Consider the following 17,922-nt stretch of genomic DNA (forward strand, 5'->3'; position numbering starts at 1 on the left):
CCTCTATATAATAGTGTCAGCAGTCTGGAAGCACAGACAGATATATGGAAGGTCCCATGTGTCCTGACCTCTATATAACAGTGTCAGCAGTCTGGAAGCACAGACAGATATATGACAGGTCCCATGTGTCTCCTACCTCTATATAACAGTGTCAGCAGTCTGGAAGCACAGACAGATATATGAGGGGTCCCATGTGTCTCCTGACCTCTATATAACAGTGTCAGCAGTCTGGAAGCACAGACAGATATATGAGGGGTCCCATGTGTCTCCTGACCTCTATATAACAGTGTCAGCAGTCTGGAAGCACAGACAGATATATGACAGCTCCCATGTGTCTCCTGACCTCTATATAACAGTGTCAGCAGTCTGGAAGCACAGACAGATATATGAGGGGTCCCATGTGTCTCCTGACCTCTATATAACAGTGTCAGCAGTCTGGAAGCACAGACAGATATATGAAGGGTCCCATGTGTCTCCTGACCTCTATATAACAGTGTCAGCAGTCTGGAAGCACAGACAGATATATGAGGGGTCCCATGTGTCCTGACCTCTATATACCATTGTAGGATGTGGTTCCGCTATATGTTCGGTCTCTTCTCTCCTGCAGAGCAGTCTGAATACGATTGCGGGTCTGGGCGTGGCCTCCCTGAGTGTGATGTACGTGTCGCTCAGCCTCTCCTCACTCCTGCTGCCTCCTCTGCTGATAAAGAAGATTGGATGTAAATGGACCATCGTGGCCTCCATGTTCTGCTTCATCTCCTACAGTCTCTGCAACTTCTATCCAAGCTGGTAAGTATTCCGCAGCTGCCTCTACAGATACAGCCTGCCGCTTATGTACACTATATACTAATAATATATACACTAATACTATATACCATATACACTATATACCATATACACTAATACTATATACCATATACACTATATACTAATACTATATACACTATATACCTATATACACTAATACTATATACACTATATACCATATACACTATATACTAATACTATATACCAATACTATACAGTGGTTCCTCAACAAAGAATATTAATTAGTTGCAGGACGACCATTGTATGTTGAAAATATTGTATGCTGAGATAAAAATTCTCTACATTACAGGCCATGTAGTATCACACTATACTGTAAAGTAGATACTAGACACACACAGCAGTACAGGACATGTAGTATCACACTATACTGTAGAGGGGATATACTAGACACACACAGCAGTACAGGACATGTAGTATCACACTATACTGTAGAGGAGATACTAGACACACACAGCAGTACAGGACATGTAGTATCACACTATACTGTGGAGAGGAGATACCAGACACACAGCTGTACAGGACATGTAGTATAACACTATACTGTAGAGGGGATATACTAGACACACACAGCAGTACAGGACATGTAGTATCACACTATACTGTAGAGGAGATACTAGACACACACAGCAGTACAGGACATGTAGTATCACACTATACTGTAGAGGAGATACTAGACACACAGCAGTACAGGACATGTAGTATCACACTATACTGTAGAGGAGATACCAAACACACACAGCAGTACAGGACATGTAGTATTACACTATACTGTAGAGGAGATACTACATGTCCTGTACTGCTGTGTGTGTCTAGTATCTCCTCTACAGTATAGTGTGATACTACATGTCCTGTACTGCTGTGTGTGTCTAGTATCTCCTCTACAGTATAGTGTGATACTACATGTCCTGTACTGCTGTGTGTGTCTAGTATATCCCCTCTACAGTATAGTGTTATACTACATGTCCTGTACAGCTGTGTGTCTGGTATCTCCTCTCCACAGTATAGTGTGATACTACATGTCCTGTACTGCTGTGTGTGTCTAGTATCCACTCTACAGTATAGTGTGATACTACATGTCCTGTACTGCTGTGTGTGTCTAGTATCTCCTCTACAGTATAGTGTGATACTACATGTCCTGTACTGCTGTGTGTGTCTAGTATCTCCTCTACAGTATAGTGTGATACTACATGTCCTGTACTGCTGTGTGTGTCTAGTATATCCCCTCTACAGTATAGTGTTATACTACATGTCCTGTACAGCTGTGTGTCTGGTATCTCCTCTCCACAGTATAGTGTGATACTACATGTCCTGTACTGCTGTGTGTGTCTAGTATCTCCTCTACAGTATAGTGTGATACTACATGTCCTGTACAGCTGTGTGTCTGGTATCTCCTCCCTACAGTATAGTGTGATACTACATGTCCTGTACTGCTGTGTGTCTGGTATCTCCCCTACAGTATAGTGTGATACTACATGTCCTGTACTGCTGTGTGTGTCTAGTATCTCCTCTACAGTATAGTGTGATACTACATGTCCTGTACAGCTGTGTGTCTGGTATCTCCTCTCTACAGTATAGTGTGATACTACATGTCCTGTACTGCTGTGTGTCTGGTATCTCATCTACAGTATAGTGTGATACTACATGTCCTGTACTGCTGTGTGTGTCTGGTATCTCCTCTACAGTATAGTGTGATACTACATGTCCTGTACTGCTGTGTGTCTGGTATCTCCTCTACAGTATAGTGTGATACTACATTTCCTGTACTGCTGTGTGTCTGGTATCTCCTCTACAGTATAGTGTGATACTACATGTCCTGTACTGCTGTGTGTTTCTGGTATCTCCTCTCTACAGTATAGTGTGATACTACATTTCCTGTACTGCTGTGTGTCTAATATCTCCTCTACAGTATACTGTGATACTACGTGTCCTGTACTGCTGTGTGTCTGGTATCTCCTCTTTACAGTATAATGTGATACTACATGTCCTGTACTGCTGTGTGTGTCTGGAATCTCCTCTACAGTATAGTGTGATACTACATGTCCTGTACTGCTGTGTATCTAGTATCTCCCCTCTACAGTATAGTGTGATACTACATGTCCTGTACTGCTGTGTGTCTGGTATCTCCTCTACAGTATAGTGTGATACTACATGTCCTGTACTGCTGTGTGTGTCTAGTATCTTGTCACGGTCGCGGCGGCGTCCCGTGTTCCGGGCCGCCGCCGCGACCTCTTCCTGCCCCATGCAGCCGCCGGGGTCCTTGTGCAGGGACCCGGCGCTGCTGCTAGTTTGGCCCCTGGGGGCGCCTCACCTCTCCTCCGCTCCTGTCTCCGTCTGTGCCGGCCGGCGCGCGCGTCCCCGCCTCCTAGGGCGCGCGCGCGACGGCTGTCTCGGATTTAAAGGGCCAGTCCGCCCTTAATTGGTTAGTTGCACCAATCACTCCCTATAAATCCCAGCTCCCTGTTGTTCCTGACCTTAGTCCTTGTCCTTGTTCCTGTCCTCAGTCCTAGTCCCTGGTCCTTGCCCGCTGCCTTCCCATTGTTCCTGAGTCCTGTCCGCCACCTGCTAGCACGTCTACTATCCTCCGCCTGCACTATCTCCTGCCTACTGCTCCTGTCACGCCTCGCCTGCCGTCACTAGCAACCAAGCCAGGGGTAGCGACCTGGGGGTCGCCTGCCGCAGCAAGTCCATCCCGCCTTGCGGCGGGCTCTGGTGAAAACCAGCGGCCCCTTAGACTCCGCTCCCTGGTGAGGTCAGTGCTATCGCTGGTGATGGTCCAGTGGATCCACTACTCCAGGCGTTACATATCTCCCCTCTACAGCATAGTGTGATACTACATGTCCTGTACTGCTGTGTGTCTGGTATCTCCTCTACAGTATAGTGTGATACTACATGTCCTGTACTGCTGTGTGTCTAGTATCTCCTCTACAGTATAGTGTGATACTACACGTCCTGTACTGCTGTGTGTGTCTAGTATCTCCTCTCTACAGTATAGTGTGATACTACACGTCCTGTACTGCTGTGTGTCTAATATCTCCTCTACAGTATAGTGTGATACTACATGTCCTGTACTGCTGTGTGTGTCTGGTATCTCCTCTCTACAGTATAGTGTGATACTACATGTCCTGTACTGCTGTGTGTCTAGTATCTCCTCTCTACAGTATAGTGTGATACTACATGTCCTGTACTGCTGTGTGTCTGGTATCTCCTCTACAGTATAGTGTGATACTACATGTCCTGTACTGCTGTGTGTCTAATATCTCCTCTATAGTATAGTGTGATACTACATGTCCTGTACTGCTGTGTGTCTGGTATCTCCTCTATAGTATAGTGTGATACTACATGTCCTGTACTGCTGTGTGTCTAATATCTCCTCTATAGTATAGTGTGATACTACATGTCCTGTACTGCTGTGTGTGTCTAGTATCTCCTCTCTACAGTATAGTGTGATACTACATGTCCTGTACTGCTGTGTGTGTCTAGTATTACACTATACTGTAGAGGGGATACTAGACACACAGCAGTACAGGACATGTAGTATCACACTATACTATATATACATACACATAGTATACGCTCCGGCCGGGATCTCTAGCGACGCTGCAAGAAACTGACATGCTCACTATGGAGCGAGCGGCTCGGGCCACACGCTCCATTGTGTGCAGTTGGGAGTGCACGGGCGCGCACGGATACACCAGCATGAGAACTCTGTGGCGCTAAAGATCATCTGACCAGTACTGCAGTAGTGGCGGGGATGATCTTTTCTGAGACCGGCCGTTCCATGACCGGTCTCATACTATATGTGAACATGACCTTTAACTGTGTTTTTGCAATTTGCGGCAAAATGGTACCAAAAATGCAGCATTAAAGGGGAACTCCAGAGATTTTTTTTTCTTCTAAATCAGGGGGTTTCAGAAAGTTAAAGAGATTTGTAATTTACTTCTATGTAAAAATCTCCAGTCTTCCAGTACTTATCAACTGCTGTATGTCCTGCAGGAATTGGTGTATTCCCTCCAGTCTTCCAGTACTTGTCAGCTGCTGTATGTCCTGCAGGAAGTGGTGTATTCTCTCCAGTCTGACACAGTGCTCTCTACTGCCACCTCTGTCCATGTCAGGAACTGTCCAGAGCAGCAGCAAATCCCCATAGAAAACCTCTCCTACTCTGGACAGTTCCTGACATGGACAGATGTGGCAGCAGAGAGCACTGTGTCAGACTGGAGAGAATACACCACTTCCTGCAGGATATACAGCAGCTGACAAGTACTGGAAGACTGGAGGGAATACACCACTTCCTGCAGGACATACAGCAGTTGATAAGTACTGCAAGACTGGAGAAAATACCCCACTTTCTGCAGGACATACAGTAGCTGATAAGTACTGGACAATATGAATGTAACTCTCTGCCACCAGTTGATGTGATGGAGCTGGAGTTCCCCTTTATTCTCCTGTAATAACCTGCTTTCTCTTTCAGGCCGACTCTTATTATATCCTGTATACTGGTTGGACTGGGCGGGGGACCCCTGTGGGCGAGTAAGAGCACCTACATAACCATCACCGGGGCCAAATATGCAGAAACCACCGGCAAGCTCTCCAAGGACGTGGTCAACCAGTATTTTGGGATCTTTTTTCTGATTTGCCAAACTTGCCGAGTTTGGGGAAATCTGATTTCCTCTTTGGTGTTTAACCTCACCCCGAATGCAGGTAAGTCCTCTGGGTTACTGCGCCGGCCGCGTCCGAGCCGTCACCACAGGGTCGGGGATGTTACCTCTCTGGGATGGCTGAGCAGGGATGTTACCTGGTTGGCTGAGCAGGCAGGTCGTCACTGATTGGCTGGGTGGGATAGTGCGGTGGGTGCTGGTTGGCTGAGCAGGCAGGTAGTCACTGATTGGCTGGGTGGGATAGTGCGGTGGGTGCTGGTTGGCTGAGCAGGCAGGTAGTCACTGATTGGCTGTGTGGGATAGTGCGGTGGGTGCTGGTTGGCTGAGCAGGCAGGTAGTCACTGATTGGCTGGGTGGGATAGTGCGGTGGGTGCTGGTTGGCTGAGCAGGCAGGTAGTCACTGATTGGCTGGGTGGGATAGTGCGGTGGGTGCTGGTTGACTGAGCAGGCAGGTAGTCACTGATTGGCTGTGTGGGATAGTGCGGTGGGTGCTGGTTGGCTGAGCAGGCAGGTCGTCACTGATTGGCTGGGTGGGATAGTGCGGTGGGTGCTGGTTGGCTGAGCAGGCAGGTAGTCAATGATTGGCTGTGTGGGATAGTGCGGTGGGTGCTGGTTGGCTGAGCAGGCAGATCGTCACTGATTGGCTGGGTGGGATAGTGCGGTGGGTGCTGGTTGGCTGGGCAGGCAGGTAGTCAATGATTGGCTGGGTGGGATAGTGCGGTGGGTGCTGGTTGGCTGAGCAGGCAGGTAGTCAATGATTGGCTGGGTGGGATAGTGCAGTGGGTGCTGGTTGGCTGAGCAGGCAGGTAGTCACTGATTGGCTGGGTGGGATAGTGCGGTGGGTGCTGGTTGACTGAGCAGGCAGGTAGTCAATGATTGGCTGGGTGGGATAGTGCGGTGGGTGCTGGTTGGCTGAGCAGGCAGGTCGTCACTGATTGGCTGGGTGGGATAGTGCGGTGGGTGCTGGTTGGCTGAGCAGGCAGGTAGTCAATGATTGGCTGGGTGGGATAGTGCGGTGGGTGCTGGTTGGCTGAGCAGGCAGGTCGTCACTGATTGGCTGGGTGGGATAGTGCGGTGGGTGCTGGTTGGCTGAGCAGGCAGGTAGTCACTGATTGGCTGGGTGGGATAGTGCGGTGGGTGCTGGTTGGCTGAGCAGGCAGGTCGTCACTGATTGGCTGGGTGGGATAGTGCGGTGGGTGCTGGTTGGCTGAGCAGGCAGGTAGTCACTGATTGGCTGGGTCGGCCTGCAACGTCAGAACCTGTAGGCAAAACACTTAAAAATATAAAGAAGCGCCAGAAGTAATAGTATAATAGTAGCGTAATGCTGCAAATATTACAGTACAGGCGCTATGCCGCTCACCATCCAGCATGGCACCGCCAGTCACATGGGGGAAAGCTGTCTGCTGCTCTTCCATGGAGCCAGGTTGGCGATACAGGATACAAGAGGAGATGGCACGAGCGGAGGTCCACCTGTGCTATGGGACCCGGAGTGATGAGCGCTGATGGGCAGGATTACATGCTGCAGCCGTACATCCGACAAACAAGGATTTATTAGGACAAGATGTGGTGATCCCCAGATGGTGTCATAGCGGTGGGACGGCCGGTCACTTGCTAGATGGAAGTGTGACTCCTGGGGTGGATGGCCGAGATAAAGACGGACCTTATTATGTTGTCATGTGACGCCAGGGCTGGTGGGCACACAGGTGGGATGGCCGAGATAAAGACGGACCTTATTATGTTGTCATGTGACGCCAGGGCTGGTGGGCACACAGGTGGGATGGCCGAGATACAGACGGACCTTATTATGTTGTCATGTGACGCCAGGGCTGGTGGGCACACAGGTGGGATGGCCGAGATACAGACGGACCTTATTATGTTGTCATGTGACGTCAGGGCTGGTGGGCACACAGGTGGGATGGCCGAGATACAGACGGACCTTATTATGTTGTCATGTGACGCCAGGGCTGGTGGGCACACAGGTGGGATGGCCGAGATACAGACGGACCTTATCATGTTGTCATGTGACGCCAGGGCTGGTGGGCACACAGGTGGGATGGCCGAGATACAGACGGACCTTATCATGTTGTCATGTGACGTCAGGGCTGGTGGGCACACAGGTGGGATGGCCGAGATACAGACGGACCTTATTATGTTGTCATGTGACGCCAGGGCTGGTGGGCACACAGGTGGGATGGTCGAGATACAGACGGACCTTATCATGTTGTCATGTGACGCCAGGGCTGGTGGGCACACAGGTGGGATGGCCGAGATACAGACGGACCTTATCATGTTGTCATGTGACGCCAGGGCTGGTGGGCACACAGGTGGGATGGCCGAGATAAAGACGGACCTTATTATGTTGTCATGTGACGCCAGGGCTGGTGGGCACACAGGTGGGATGGCCGAGATACAGACGGACCTTATCATGTTGTCATGTGACGCCAGGGCTGGTGGGCACACAGGTGGGATGGCCGAGATAAAGACGGACCTTATTATGTTGTCATGTGACGCCAGGGCTGGTGGGCACACAGGTGGGATGGCCGAGATACAGACGGACCTTATTATGTTGTCATGTGACGCCCAGGCTGGTGGGCACACAGGTGGGATGGCCGAGATACAGACGGACCTTATTATGTTGTCATGTGACGCCCAGGCTGGTGGGCACACAGGTGGGATGGCCGAGATACAGACGGACCTTATTATGTTGTCATGTGACGCCAGGGCTGGTGGGCACACAGGTGGGATGGCCGAGATACAGACGGACCTTATCATGTTGTCATGTGACGCCAGGGCTGGTGGGCACACAGGTGGGATGGCCGAGATACAGACGGACCTTATCATGTTGTCATGTGACGCCAGGGCTGGTGGGCACACAGGTGGGATGGCCGAGATACAGACGGACCTTATCATGTTGTCATGTGACGCCAGGGCTGGTGGGCACACAGGTGGGATGGCCGAGATACAGACGGACCTTATTATGTTGTCATGTGACGCCAGGGCTGGTGGGCACACAGGTGGGATGGCACGCCTGCTGTTATAGTGTAAGGCCGGTTGTACTCTCCTCCCCTGCGGTCGGTGTCCTGTCGGGCTGCTGCTGGGTCCCTTGGGTCAGTGTAGTCACAGGTGGTCAGAGCGTTGTAGTGACCCTCCCGGATAGTAGGACCCCCCACCCACAGATAGGGGAGATGTCCCAAGGTTGCGGTGTATATACTGTGCAGGTGGTGGCAAATAATCACAGAGTCCGTGGATAACGTTGACTTAGTTTTCTATTCTGCAAATGTGCAGCAGGTGATACAGATGAGCTCGGATATATATATATTGTAGCAGGGCCGGCGTCAGCACCAGGCATACTCGGGCAAGTGCCGGGGCCCACAGTGCCTCAAGGAGCCCCCCGGCACTTGCCCACGCCACGCCCCTCTCACTGTGCTCACACACTGACACACATCACACTGTGTGCAGGTGGTGAGCGCACACATCATTACCTGAGGCTGTGGGGGGAGGGGGGATGAGGGGGGCGCAGGGATGAGGGGGGCGCAGGGATGAGGGGGGCGCAGGGGTGAGGGGGGCGCAGGGGTGAGGGGGGCGCTGGGATGAGGTGGGCGCAGGGATGAGGGGGGCGCTGGGATGAGGGGGGCGCTGGGATGAGGGGGGGCGCAGGGATGAGGGGGCGCAGGGATGAGGGGGGCGCAGGGATGAGGGGGGCGCTGGGATGAGGGGGGCGCTGGGATGAGGGGGGCGCTGGGATGAGGGGGGCGCAGGGATGAGGGGGGCGCTGGGATGAGGGGGGCGCTGGGATGAGGGAGGCGCAGGGATGAGGGGGGCGCAGGGATGAGGGGGGCGCAGGGATGAGGGGGGCGCTGGGATGAGGGGGGCGCTGGGATGAGGGGGGCGCAGGGATGAGGGGGGCGCAGGGATGAGGGGGGCGCTGGGATGAGGGGGGCGCTGGGATGAGGGGGGCGCAGGGGTGAGGGGGGCGCAGGGATGAGGGGGGCGCAGGGATGAGGGAGGCGCAGGGATGAGGGGGTGCTGGGATGAGGGGGGCGCTGGGATGAGGGGGGCGCAGGGATGAGGGGGGCGCTGGGATGAGGGGGGCGCAGGGATGAGGGGGGCGCAGGGATGAGGGGGTGCTGGGATGAGGGGGGCGCAGGGATGAGGGGGGCGCTGGGATGAGGGGGGCGCTGGTGAGCCACTTAGTCATTTTGTGGCTCCTCCAGGCCTCAGTCTCTCAGCGTCGGACCAGAGGAGAGGGGGCGGGGCTCACTGCACGGAAGCCTGTAGAGGCCAAACAGCAGGTCAGGGCCCAGAAGCCTCCTCACAGTGCTGCCTGTGCTTCCCTGCCCCCTCCTGTATTCCTGGGTCTCCTGACCTCCACAGCCGCCCAGGCAGAGGGAGAAGATGTAACAGGACTGACAGATACAGAGGTGAGTGTATGTGTGACTGAGTATACATGCATATGTGTGTAAGTCTGTATGCTGGTGTTGTGTATGTGTGTAAGTTTGTATGCAGGTGTTGTGTGTATGTGTGTATGTGTGTGTGTATGTGTGTAAGTTTGTATGCAGGTGTTGTGTGTATGTGTGTGTGTGTGTGTAAGTCTGTATGCAGGTGTTGTGTGTATGTGTGTATGTGTGTGTGTATGTGTGTAAGTTTGTATGCAGGTGTTGTGTGTATGTGTGTGTGTGTGTGTAAGTCTGTATGCAGGTGTTGTGTGTATGTGTGTGTGTGTGTGTAAGTCTGTATGCAGGTGTTGTGTGTGTGTGTAAGTCTGTATGCTGGTGTGTGTGTGTGTAAGTCAGTATGCAGGTGTTGTGTGTGGAAGGCTGGATTCACACGCTGTAACTGTGCGGCTGTATTTTTTATGCGGCTGTAAATGTGCGGGTGAAACTCCGGCCGTGGGAAAAAATAGACATGCGGCTGAAAAGATACGGTCATTTACTTGGAAATCTGGTTCAACTAAAAATAACAAATAAAATCTTAAGAAAGTGATGCAAACACCTCTGGATGCATCTGGGAAAGCAGGGAAACAGTTTACAGGAATCGCTATTACCGGGGTTTGCTATCCTCTGCACTAATGCCGATGTCTCTCATGGTTAATATATTAAATTAATAAAACACATTTTCTTTGTAATAAAGTCCCTTTCGTTGTTCAATAATTTAATTCTAACGAATCCATCATTTTGCAATTAAATATACTGTTAAAATAAATAGATATATAAATAAATGTATATTTATCTATATATTTATTTTTTGACAGTATATTTAATTGCACAATGATGGATTCGTTAGAATTAAATTATTGACCAACGAAACTGAATTTATTTAAACGAAAATGTGTTTTCTTAATTAAATATTAATTAGTACAGGAAGCTCCATAAGCCGGTAATTCATATTGCCGGTAATAGAGCTTTCTGTACTAATCATCACTTTACTTTAATGATAACATCAAATGTTTCTTCTAATTATGTTATCACAACAGCATTATTAGAGGAAACATTTAGAATTATATGTGCGCTCAGCTGATTGGCTGATCGGCTGAGCGCACATATAATGAGCCGGTCCGCAGTACAGTGACTTCATTGTGCTGCGGACCAGCGAAGAGGACACATCGGGGTGAGTATAGAGCTCTCCCCACCCCCTCCTCAGCACTGCACCCCTCCCAGCAAGGAAGGGGGGGTCAGTTAACCCCTTCCTTGCTGGGATGGGTGCAGTCTGACATCAGTCTGGCCCCCAAGGGGTTAAGGGGGATGCAATACATCCTCCCTTAACCCCTTGGGGGCCAGACTGTAAGCAGCGATCTGTAAAGATGCTGCATACTGTAAGGTGCACAACACTGCTCACAATGATGGGTGTTGTGCTCCTGTTTGTGTGTTTTTGTGTGTTTCTCCCTTTTTGTTTTTCAGATATCGGTATCCTGGGGATTACGTCGGATTCCATGGACTACGTCGATGACCAGCGTTTTTTTAATGTTTTTTTTAATAAAATGGTCAATGAGGGGTGTGGGGGTGTTTTTATTTGAATAAAAAAATTTGTAAACTTGTGTCTTGTCTTTATTTCTTTACTTTATAGACTTAGTCGTGGAAGTCGTCTAATAGACGGAATCCATTACTAAGTCGGGGCCTAGTGTTAGCCGGTATAAAATGGCTAACACTAACCCCCCATTATTACACCAGTACCCAATGCCACCAGGGGTACTGGGAAGAGCCGGGTGCTAGTGGTCCTGGAGCGTCAAAATTGGCGCTCCTGGACCGGGCGGCAGCAGGCTGGTAAGATTTAGGCTGGGGAGGGCCTAAACCAATGGCTCTTCCCACTATGGTGTTACCAGGCTGCTGTCGTTTGGTTTTTAACCCGGCTGGTTATAAAAATAGGGGGGACCCTATGCGTTTTTTTTTTTTTTTAAATAAATAAATAATTTAAAAAAACGCATAGGGTCCCCCCTATTTTTATAACCAGCCGGGTTAAAAACCAAACGACAGCAGCCTGGTAACACCAGGGTGGGAAGAGCCATTGGTTTAGGCCCTCCCCAGCCTAAATCTTACCAGCCTGCTGCCGCCCGGTCCAGGAGCGCCAATTTTGACGCTCCGGGACCACTGGCACCCGGCTCTTCCCAGTACCCCTGGTGGCATTGGGTACTGGGGTAATAATAGGGGGTTAGTGTTAGCCATTTTATACCGGCTAACACTAGGCCCCGACTTAGTAATGGATTCCGTCTATTAGACGGCTTCCACTACTAAGTCTATAAAGTAAAGAAATAAAGACAAGACACAAGTTTACAAATTTTTTTATTCAAATAAAACACCCCCACACCCCTCATTGACCATTTTATTAAAAAAACATTAAAAAAACGCTGGTCATCGACGTAGTCCATGGAATCCGACGTAATCCCCAGGATACCGATATCTGAAAAACAAAAGGGAGAAACACACAAAAAACACACAAACAGGAGCACAACACCCATCATTGTGAGCGGTGTTGTGCTCCTTACAGTATGCAGCATCTTTACAGATCGCTGCTTACAGTCTGGCCCCCAAGGGGTTAAGGGAGGATGTATTGCATCCCCCTTAACCCCTTGGGGACCAGACTGATGTCAGACTGCACCCATCCCAGCAAGGAAGGGGTTAAGTGACCCCCCCTTCCTTTCTGGGAGGGGTGCAGTGCTGAGGAGGGGGTGGGGAGAGCTCTATACTCACCCCGATGTGTCCTCTTCGCTGGTCCGCAGCACAATGAAGTCACTGTACTGCGGACCGGCTCATTATATGTGCGCTGAGCCGATCAGCCAATCAGCTGAGCGCACATATAATTCTAAATGTTTCTTCTAATAATGCTATTGTGATAACATAATTAGAAGAAACATTTGATGTTTTCATTACAGTAAAGTGATGATTAGTACAGAAAGCTCTATTACCGGCAATATGAATTAACGGCTTATGGAGCTTCCTGTACTAATTAATATTTAATTAAAAAAACACATTTTCGTTGAAATAAATTCAGTTTCGTTGGTCAATAATTTATTTCTAACGAATCCATCATTGTGCAATTAAATATACAGTCAAATCAATATATATATAAATATACATTTATTTATATATATATTTATTTTAACAGTATATTTAATTGCAAAATGATGGATTCGTTAGAAATAAATTATTGATCAACGAAAGTGTCTTGATTACAAAGAAAATGTGTTTGATTAATTTAATATATTAACTATTAGAGGCATCGGCATTCGGCATCATTGCCGGCTATTTTTGAAGTACTCCGTACGGACCGCCTGTCAATCCACGGCCGCATATTCAGCCGCAAACAATGGTCTTGTTCATTTTTTACGGGTCCGTTTACGATAGGGCCGTAGATTCATACATAGTGTGCACTGTGCAGCCGCATATCCTATACTTCCAAGCATACACACGAACCACCAAAAATACCGCCGCACAATTACAGCCGCAAATACAGCCGCACTCTTACAACGTGTGAATCGAGCCGAAGTCTGTATAAGTCTGTATGCAGGTGTTGTGTATGTGTGTAAGTCTGTATGCTGGTGTTGTGTGTATGTGTGTGTGTGTGTAAGTCTGTATGCAGGTGTTGTGTATGTGTGTAAGTCTGTATGCTGGTGTTGTGTATGTGTGTAAGTCTGTATGCAGGTGTTGTGTGTGTGTGTGTGTGTGTGTGTGTGTGTGTAAGTCTGTATGCAGGTGTTGTGTGTGTGTGTGTAAGTCTGTATGCAGGTGTTGTGTGTGTAAGTCTGTATAAGTCTGTATGCAGGTGTTGTGTATGTGTGTAAGTCTGTATGCTGGTGTTGTGTGTATGTGTGTGTGTGTGTAAGTCTGTATGCAGGTGTTGTGTATGTGTGTAAGTCTGTATGCAGGTGTTGTGTGTGTAAGTCTGTATAAGTCTGTATGCAGGTGTTGTGTATGTGTGTAAGTCTGTATGCTGGTGTTGTGTGTATGTGTGTGTGTGTGTAAGTCTGTATGCAGGTGTTGTGTATGTGTGTAAGTCTGTATGCTGGTGTTGTGTATGTGTGTAAGTCTGTATGCAGGTGTTGTGTGTGTGTGTGTGTGTGTGTGTGTGTGTGTAAGTCTGTATGCAGGTGTTGTGTGTGTGTGTAAGTCTGTATGCAGGTGTTGTGTGTGTAAGTCTGTATAAGTCTGTATGCAGTTGTTGTGTATGTGTGTAAGTCTGTATGCAGGTGTTGTGTATGTGTGTAAGTCTGTATGCTGGTGTGTGTGTGTGTAAGTCTGTATGCAGGTGTTGTGTGTGTGTGTGTGTAAGTCTGTATGCAGGTGTTGTGTATGTGTGTAAGTCTGTATGCTGGTGTTGTGTATGTGTGTAAGTTTGTATGCAGGTGTTGTGTGTATGTGTGTGTGTGTGTGTGTAAGTCTGTATGCAGGTGTTGTGTGTATGTGTGTGTGTGTAAGTCTGTATGCTGGTGTGTGTGTGTAAGTCTGTATGCAGGTGTTGTGTGTGTATGTGTGTGTGTTTGTAAGTCTGTATGCAGGTGTTGTGTATGTGTGTAAGTCTGTATGCTGGTGTTGTGTATGTGTGTAAGTCTGTATGCTGGTGTTGTGTATGTGTGTAAGTCTGTATGCAGGTGTTGTGTGTGTAAGTCTGTATAAGTCTGTATGCAGGTGTTGTGTATGTGTGTAAGTCTGTATGCTGGTGTTGTGTGTATGTGTGTGTGTGTGTGTAAGTCTGTATGCAGGTGTTGTGTATGTGTGTAAGTCTGTATGCTGGTGTTGTGTATGTGTGTAAGTCTGTATGCAGGTGTTGTGTGTGTGTGTGTGTGTGTAAGTCTGTATGCAGGTGTTGTGTGTGTGTGTGTGTAAGTCTGTATGCAGGTGTTGTGTGTGTAAGTCTGTATAAGTCTGTATGCAGGTGTTGTGTATGTGTGTAAGTCTGTATGCTGGTGTTGTGTGTATGTGTGTGTGTGTGTAAGTCTGTATGCAGGTGTTGTGTATGTGTGTAAGTCTGTATGCAGGTGTTGTGTGTGTAAGTCTGTATAAGTCTGTATGCAGGTGTTGTGTATGTGTGTAAGTCTGTATGCTGGTGTTGTGTGTATGTGTGTGTGTGTAAGTCTGTATGCAGGTGTTGTGTATGTGTGTAAGTCTGTATGCTGGTGTTGTGTATGTGTGTAAGTCTGTATGCAGGTGTTGTGTGTGTGTGTGTGTGTGTGTAAGTCTGTATGCAGGTGTTGTGTGTGTGTGTAAGTCTGTATGCAGGTGTTGTGTGTGTAAGTCTGTATAAGTCTGTATGCAGGTGTTGTGTATGTGTGTAAGTCTTTATGCTGGTGTGTGTGTGTGTAAGTCTGTATGCAGGTGTTGTGTGTGTGTGTGTAAGTCTGTATGCAGGTGTTGTGTGTGTAAGTCTGTATAAGTCTGTATGCAGGTGTTGTGTATGTGTGTAAGTCTGTATGCTGGTGTGTGTGTGTGTAAGTCTGTATGCAGGTGTTGTGTGTGTGTGTGTGTGTGTAAGTCTGTATGCAGGTGTTGTGTGTGTAAGTCTGTATAAGTCTGTATGCAGGTGTGTATGTGTGTAAGTCTGTATGCAGGTGTTGTGTGTGTAAGTCTGTATAAGTCTGTATGCAGGTGTTCTGTATGTGTGTGTAAGTCTGTATGTAGGTGTTGTGTATGTGTGTGTAAGTCTGTATGCAGGTGTTGTGTGTGTAAGTCTGTATGCAGGTGTTGTGTGTGTAAGTCTGTATGCAGGTGTTGTGTATGTGTGTAAGTCTGTATGCAGGTGTTGTGTATGTGTGTAAGTCTGTATGCAGGTGTTGTGTGTGTGTGTAAGTCTGTATGCAGGTGTTGTGTATGTGTGTAAGTCTGTATGCAGGTGTTGTGTATGTGTGTAAGTCTGTATGCAGGTGTTGTGTGTGTAAGTCTGTATGCAGGTGTTGTGTGTGTAAGTCTGTATGCAGGTGTTGTGTATGTGTGTAAGGCTAGGTTCAGACTATGTAAGTGTGCGGCTGTATTTGCGGCTGTAATTGTGCGGCGTTTTTTTTGGTGGTTCATGCGTACGCTGGAAAGTATAGGATATACGGCTGCACAGTGCACACTATGTATGAATCTACGGCCCGATCGTAAACGGACCCGTAAAAAATGAACAAGACCATTGTTTACGGCTGGAAACGCGGCCGTGGATTGACAGGCGGTCCGTACGGCAATGATGCCGAATGCCGATGCCTCTAATAGTTAATATATTAAATTAATAAAACACATTTTCGTTGTAATAAAGTCCCTTTCGTTGTTCAATAATTTAATTCTAACGAATCCATCATTGTGCAATTAAATATACTGTTAAAATAAATATATATATAAATAAATGTATATTTCTATATACGTTTATTTTTTTGACAGTATATTTAATTGCACAATGATGGATTCGTTAGAATTAAATTATTGAACAACGAAACTGATTTTATTTCAACGAAAATGTGTTTTATTAATTAAATATTAATTAGTACAGGAAGCTCCATAAGCCGTTAATTCATATTGCCGGTAATAGAGCTTTCTGTACTAATCATCACTTTACTTTAATGAAAACATCAAATGTTTCTTCTAATTATGTTATCACAATAGCATTATTAGAAGAAACATTTAGAATTATATGTGCGCTCAGCTGATTGGCTGATCGGCTCAGCGAACATATAATTAGCGGGTCCGCAGCACAGTGACTTCATTGTGCTGCGGACCAGCGAAGAGACAACATCGGGGTGAGTATAGAGCTCTCCCCACCCCCTCCCCAGCACTGCACCCCTCCCAGCAAGGAAGGGGGGGTCAGTTAACCCCTTCCTTGCTGGGATGGGTGCAGTCTGACATCAGTCTGGCCCCCAAGGGGTTAAGGGGAATACAATACATCCTCCCTTAACCCCTTGGGGGCCAGACTGTAAGCAGCGATCTGTAAAGATGCTGCATACTGTAAGGTGCACAACACCGCTCACAATGATGGGTGTTGTGCTCCTGTTTGTGTGTTTTTTGTGTGTTTCTCCCTTTTTGTTTTTCAGATATCGGTATCCTGGGGATTACGTCGGATTCCGTGGACTACGTCGATGACCAGCGGTTGTTTGTTGTTTTTTTTTAATAAAATGGTCAATGAGGGGTGTGGGGGTGTTTTTATTTGAATAAAAAAATGTTTTAACTTGTGTCTTGTCTTTATTTCTTTACTTTATAGACTTAGTAGTGGAAGCCGTCTAATAGATGGAATCCATTACTAAGTTGGGGCCTAGTGTTAGCCGGTATAAAATGGCTAACACTAACCCCCTATTATTACCCCAGTACCCAATGCCACCAGGGGTACTGGGAAGAGCCGGGTGCCAGTGGTCCCGGAGCTGGTTATAAAAATAGGGGGGACCCTATGCGGTTAATTATTTATTTATTTAAAAAAAACCCGCATAGGGTCCCCCCTATTTTTATAACCAGCCGGGTTAAAAACCAAACGACAGCAGCCTGGTAACACCAGGGTGGGAAGAGCCATTGGTTTAGGCCCTCCCCAGCCTAAATCTTACCAGCCTGCTGCCGCCCGGTCCAGGAGCGCCAATATTGACGCTCCGGGACCACTGGCACCCGGCTCTTCCCAGTACCGCTGGTGGCATTGGGTACTGGGGTAATATTAGGGGGTTAGTGTTAGCCATTTTATACCGGCTAACACTAGGCCCCAACTTAGTAATGGATTCCGTCTATTAGACGACTTCCACTACTAAGTCTATAAAGTAAAGAAATAAAGACAAGACACAAGTAAAAAAATTTTTTTATTCAAATAAAAACACCCCCACACCCCTCATTGACCATTTTATTAAAAAAATAAAAATAAAAAACGCTGGTCATCAACGTAGTCCACGGAATCCGACGTAATCCCCAGGATACCGATATCTGAAAAACAAAAAGGGAGAAACACACAAAAAACACACAAACAGGAGCACAACACCCATCATTGTGAGCAGTGTTGTGCACCT

General features: G+C 47.9%; 1 protein-coding gene across 1 annotated transcript in view; it reads left to right on the top strand.

The window, feature by feature from the left end:
* LOC138774153 (protein unc-93 homolog A-like) overlaps positions 1–17,922 on the top strand; it is a 78,586-nt gene that overhangs the window by 34,193 nt on the left and 26,471 nt on the right. The window contains exons 2-3 of the mRNA XM_069954773.1: positions 608–789; positions 5,297–5,526. Coding sequence (XP_069810874.1) covers positions 608–789; positions 5,297–5,526 — 412 coding nt within the window. The remainder of the gene's footprint in view (positions 1–607; positions 790–5,296; positions 5,527–17,922) is intronic.

This window comes from Dendropsophus ebraccatus, chromosome 15, assembly GCF_027789765.1.
Source record: "Dendropsophus ebraccatus isolate aDenEbr1 chromosome 15, aDenEbr1.pat, whole genome shotgun sequence".
NCBI classification, from domain to species: Eukaryota; Metazoa; Chordata; class Amphibia; order Anura; family Hylidae; genus Dendropsophus; species Dendropsophus ebraccatus.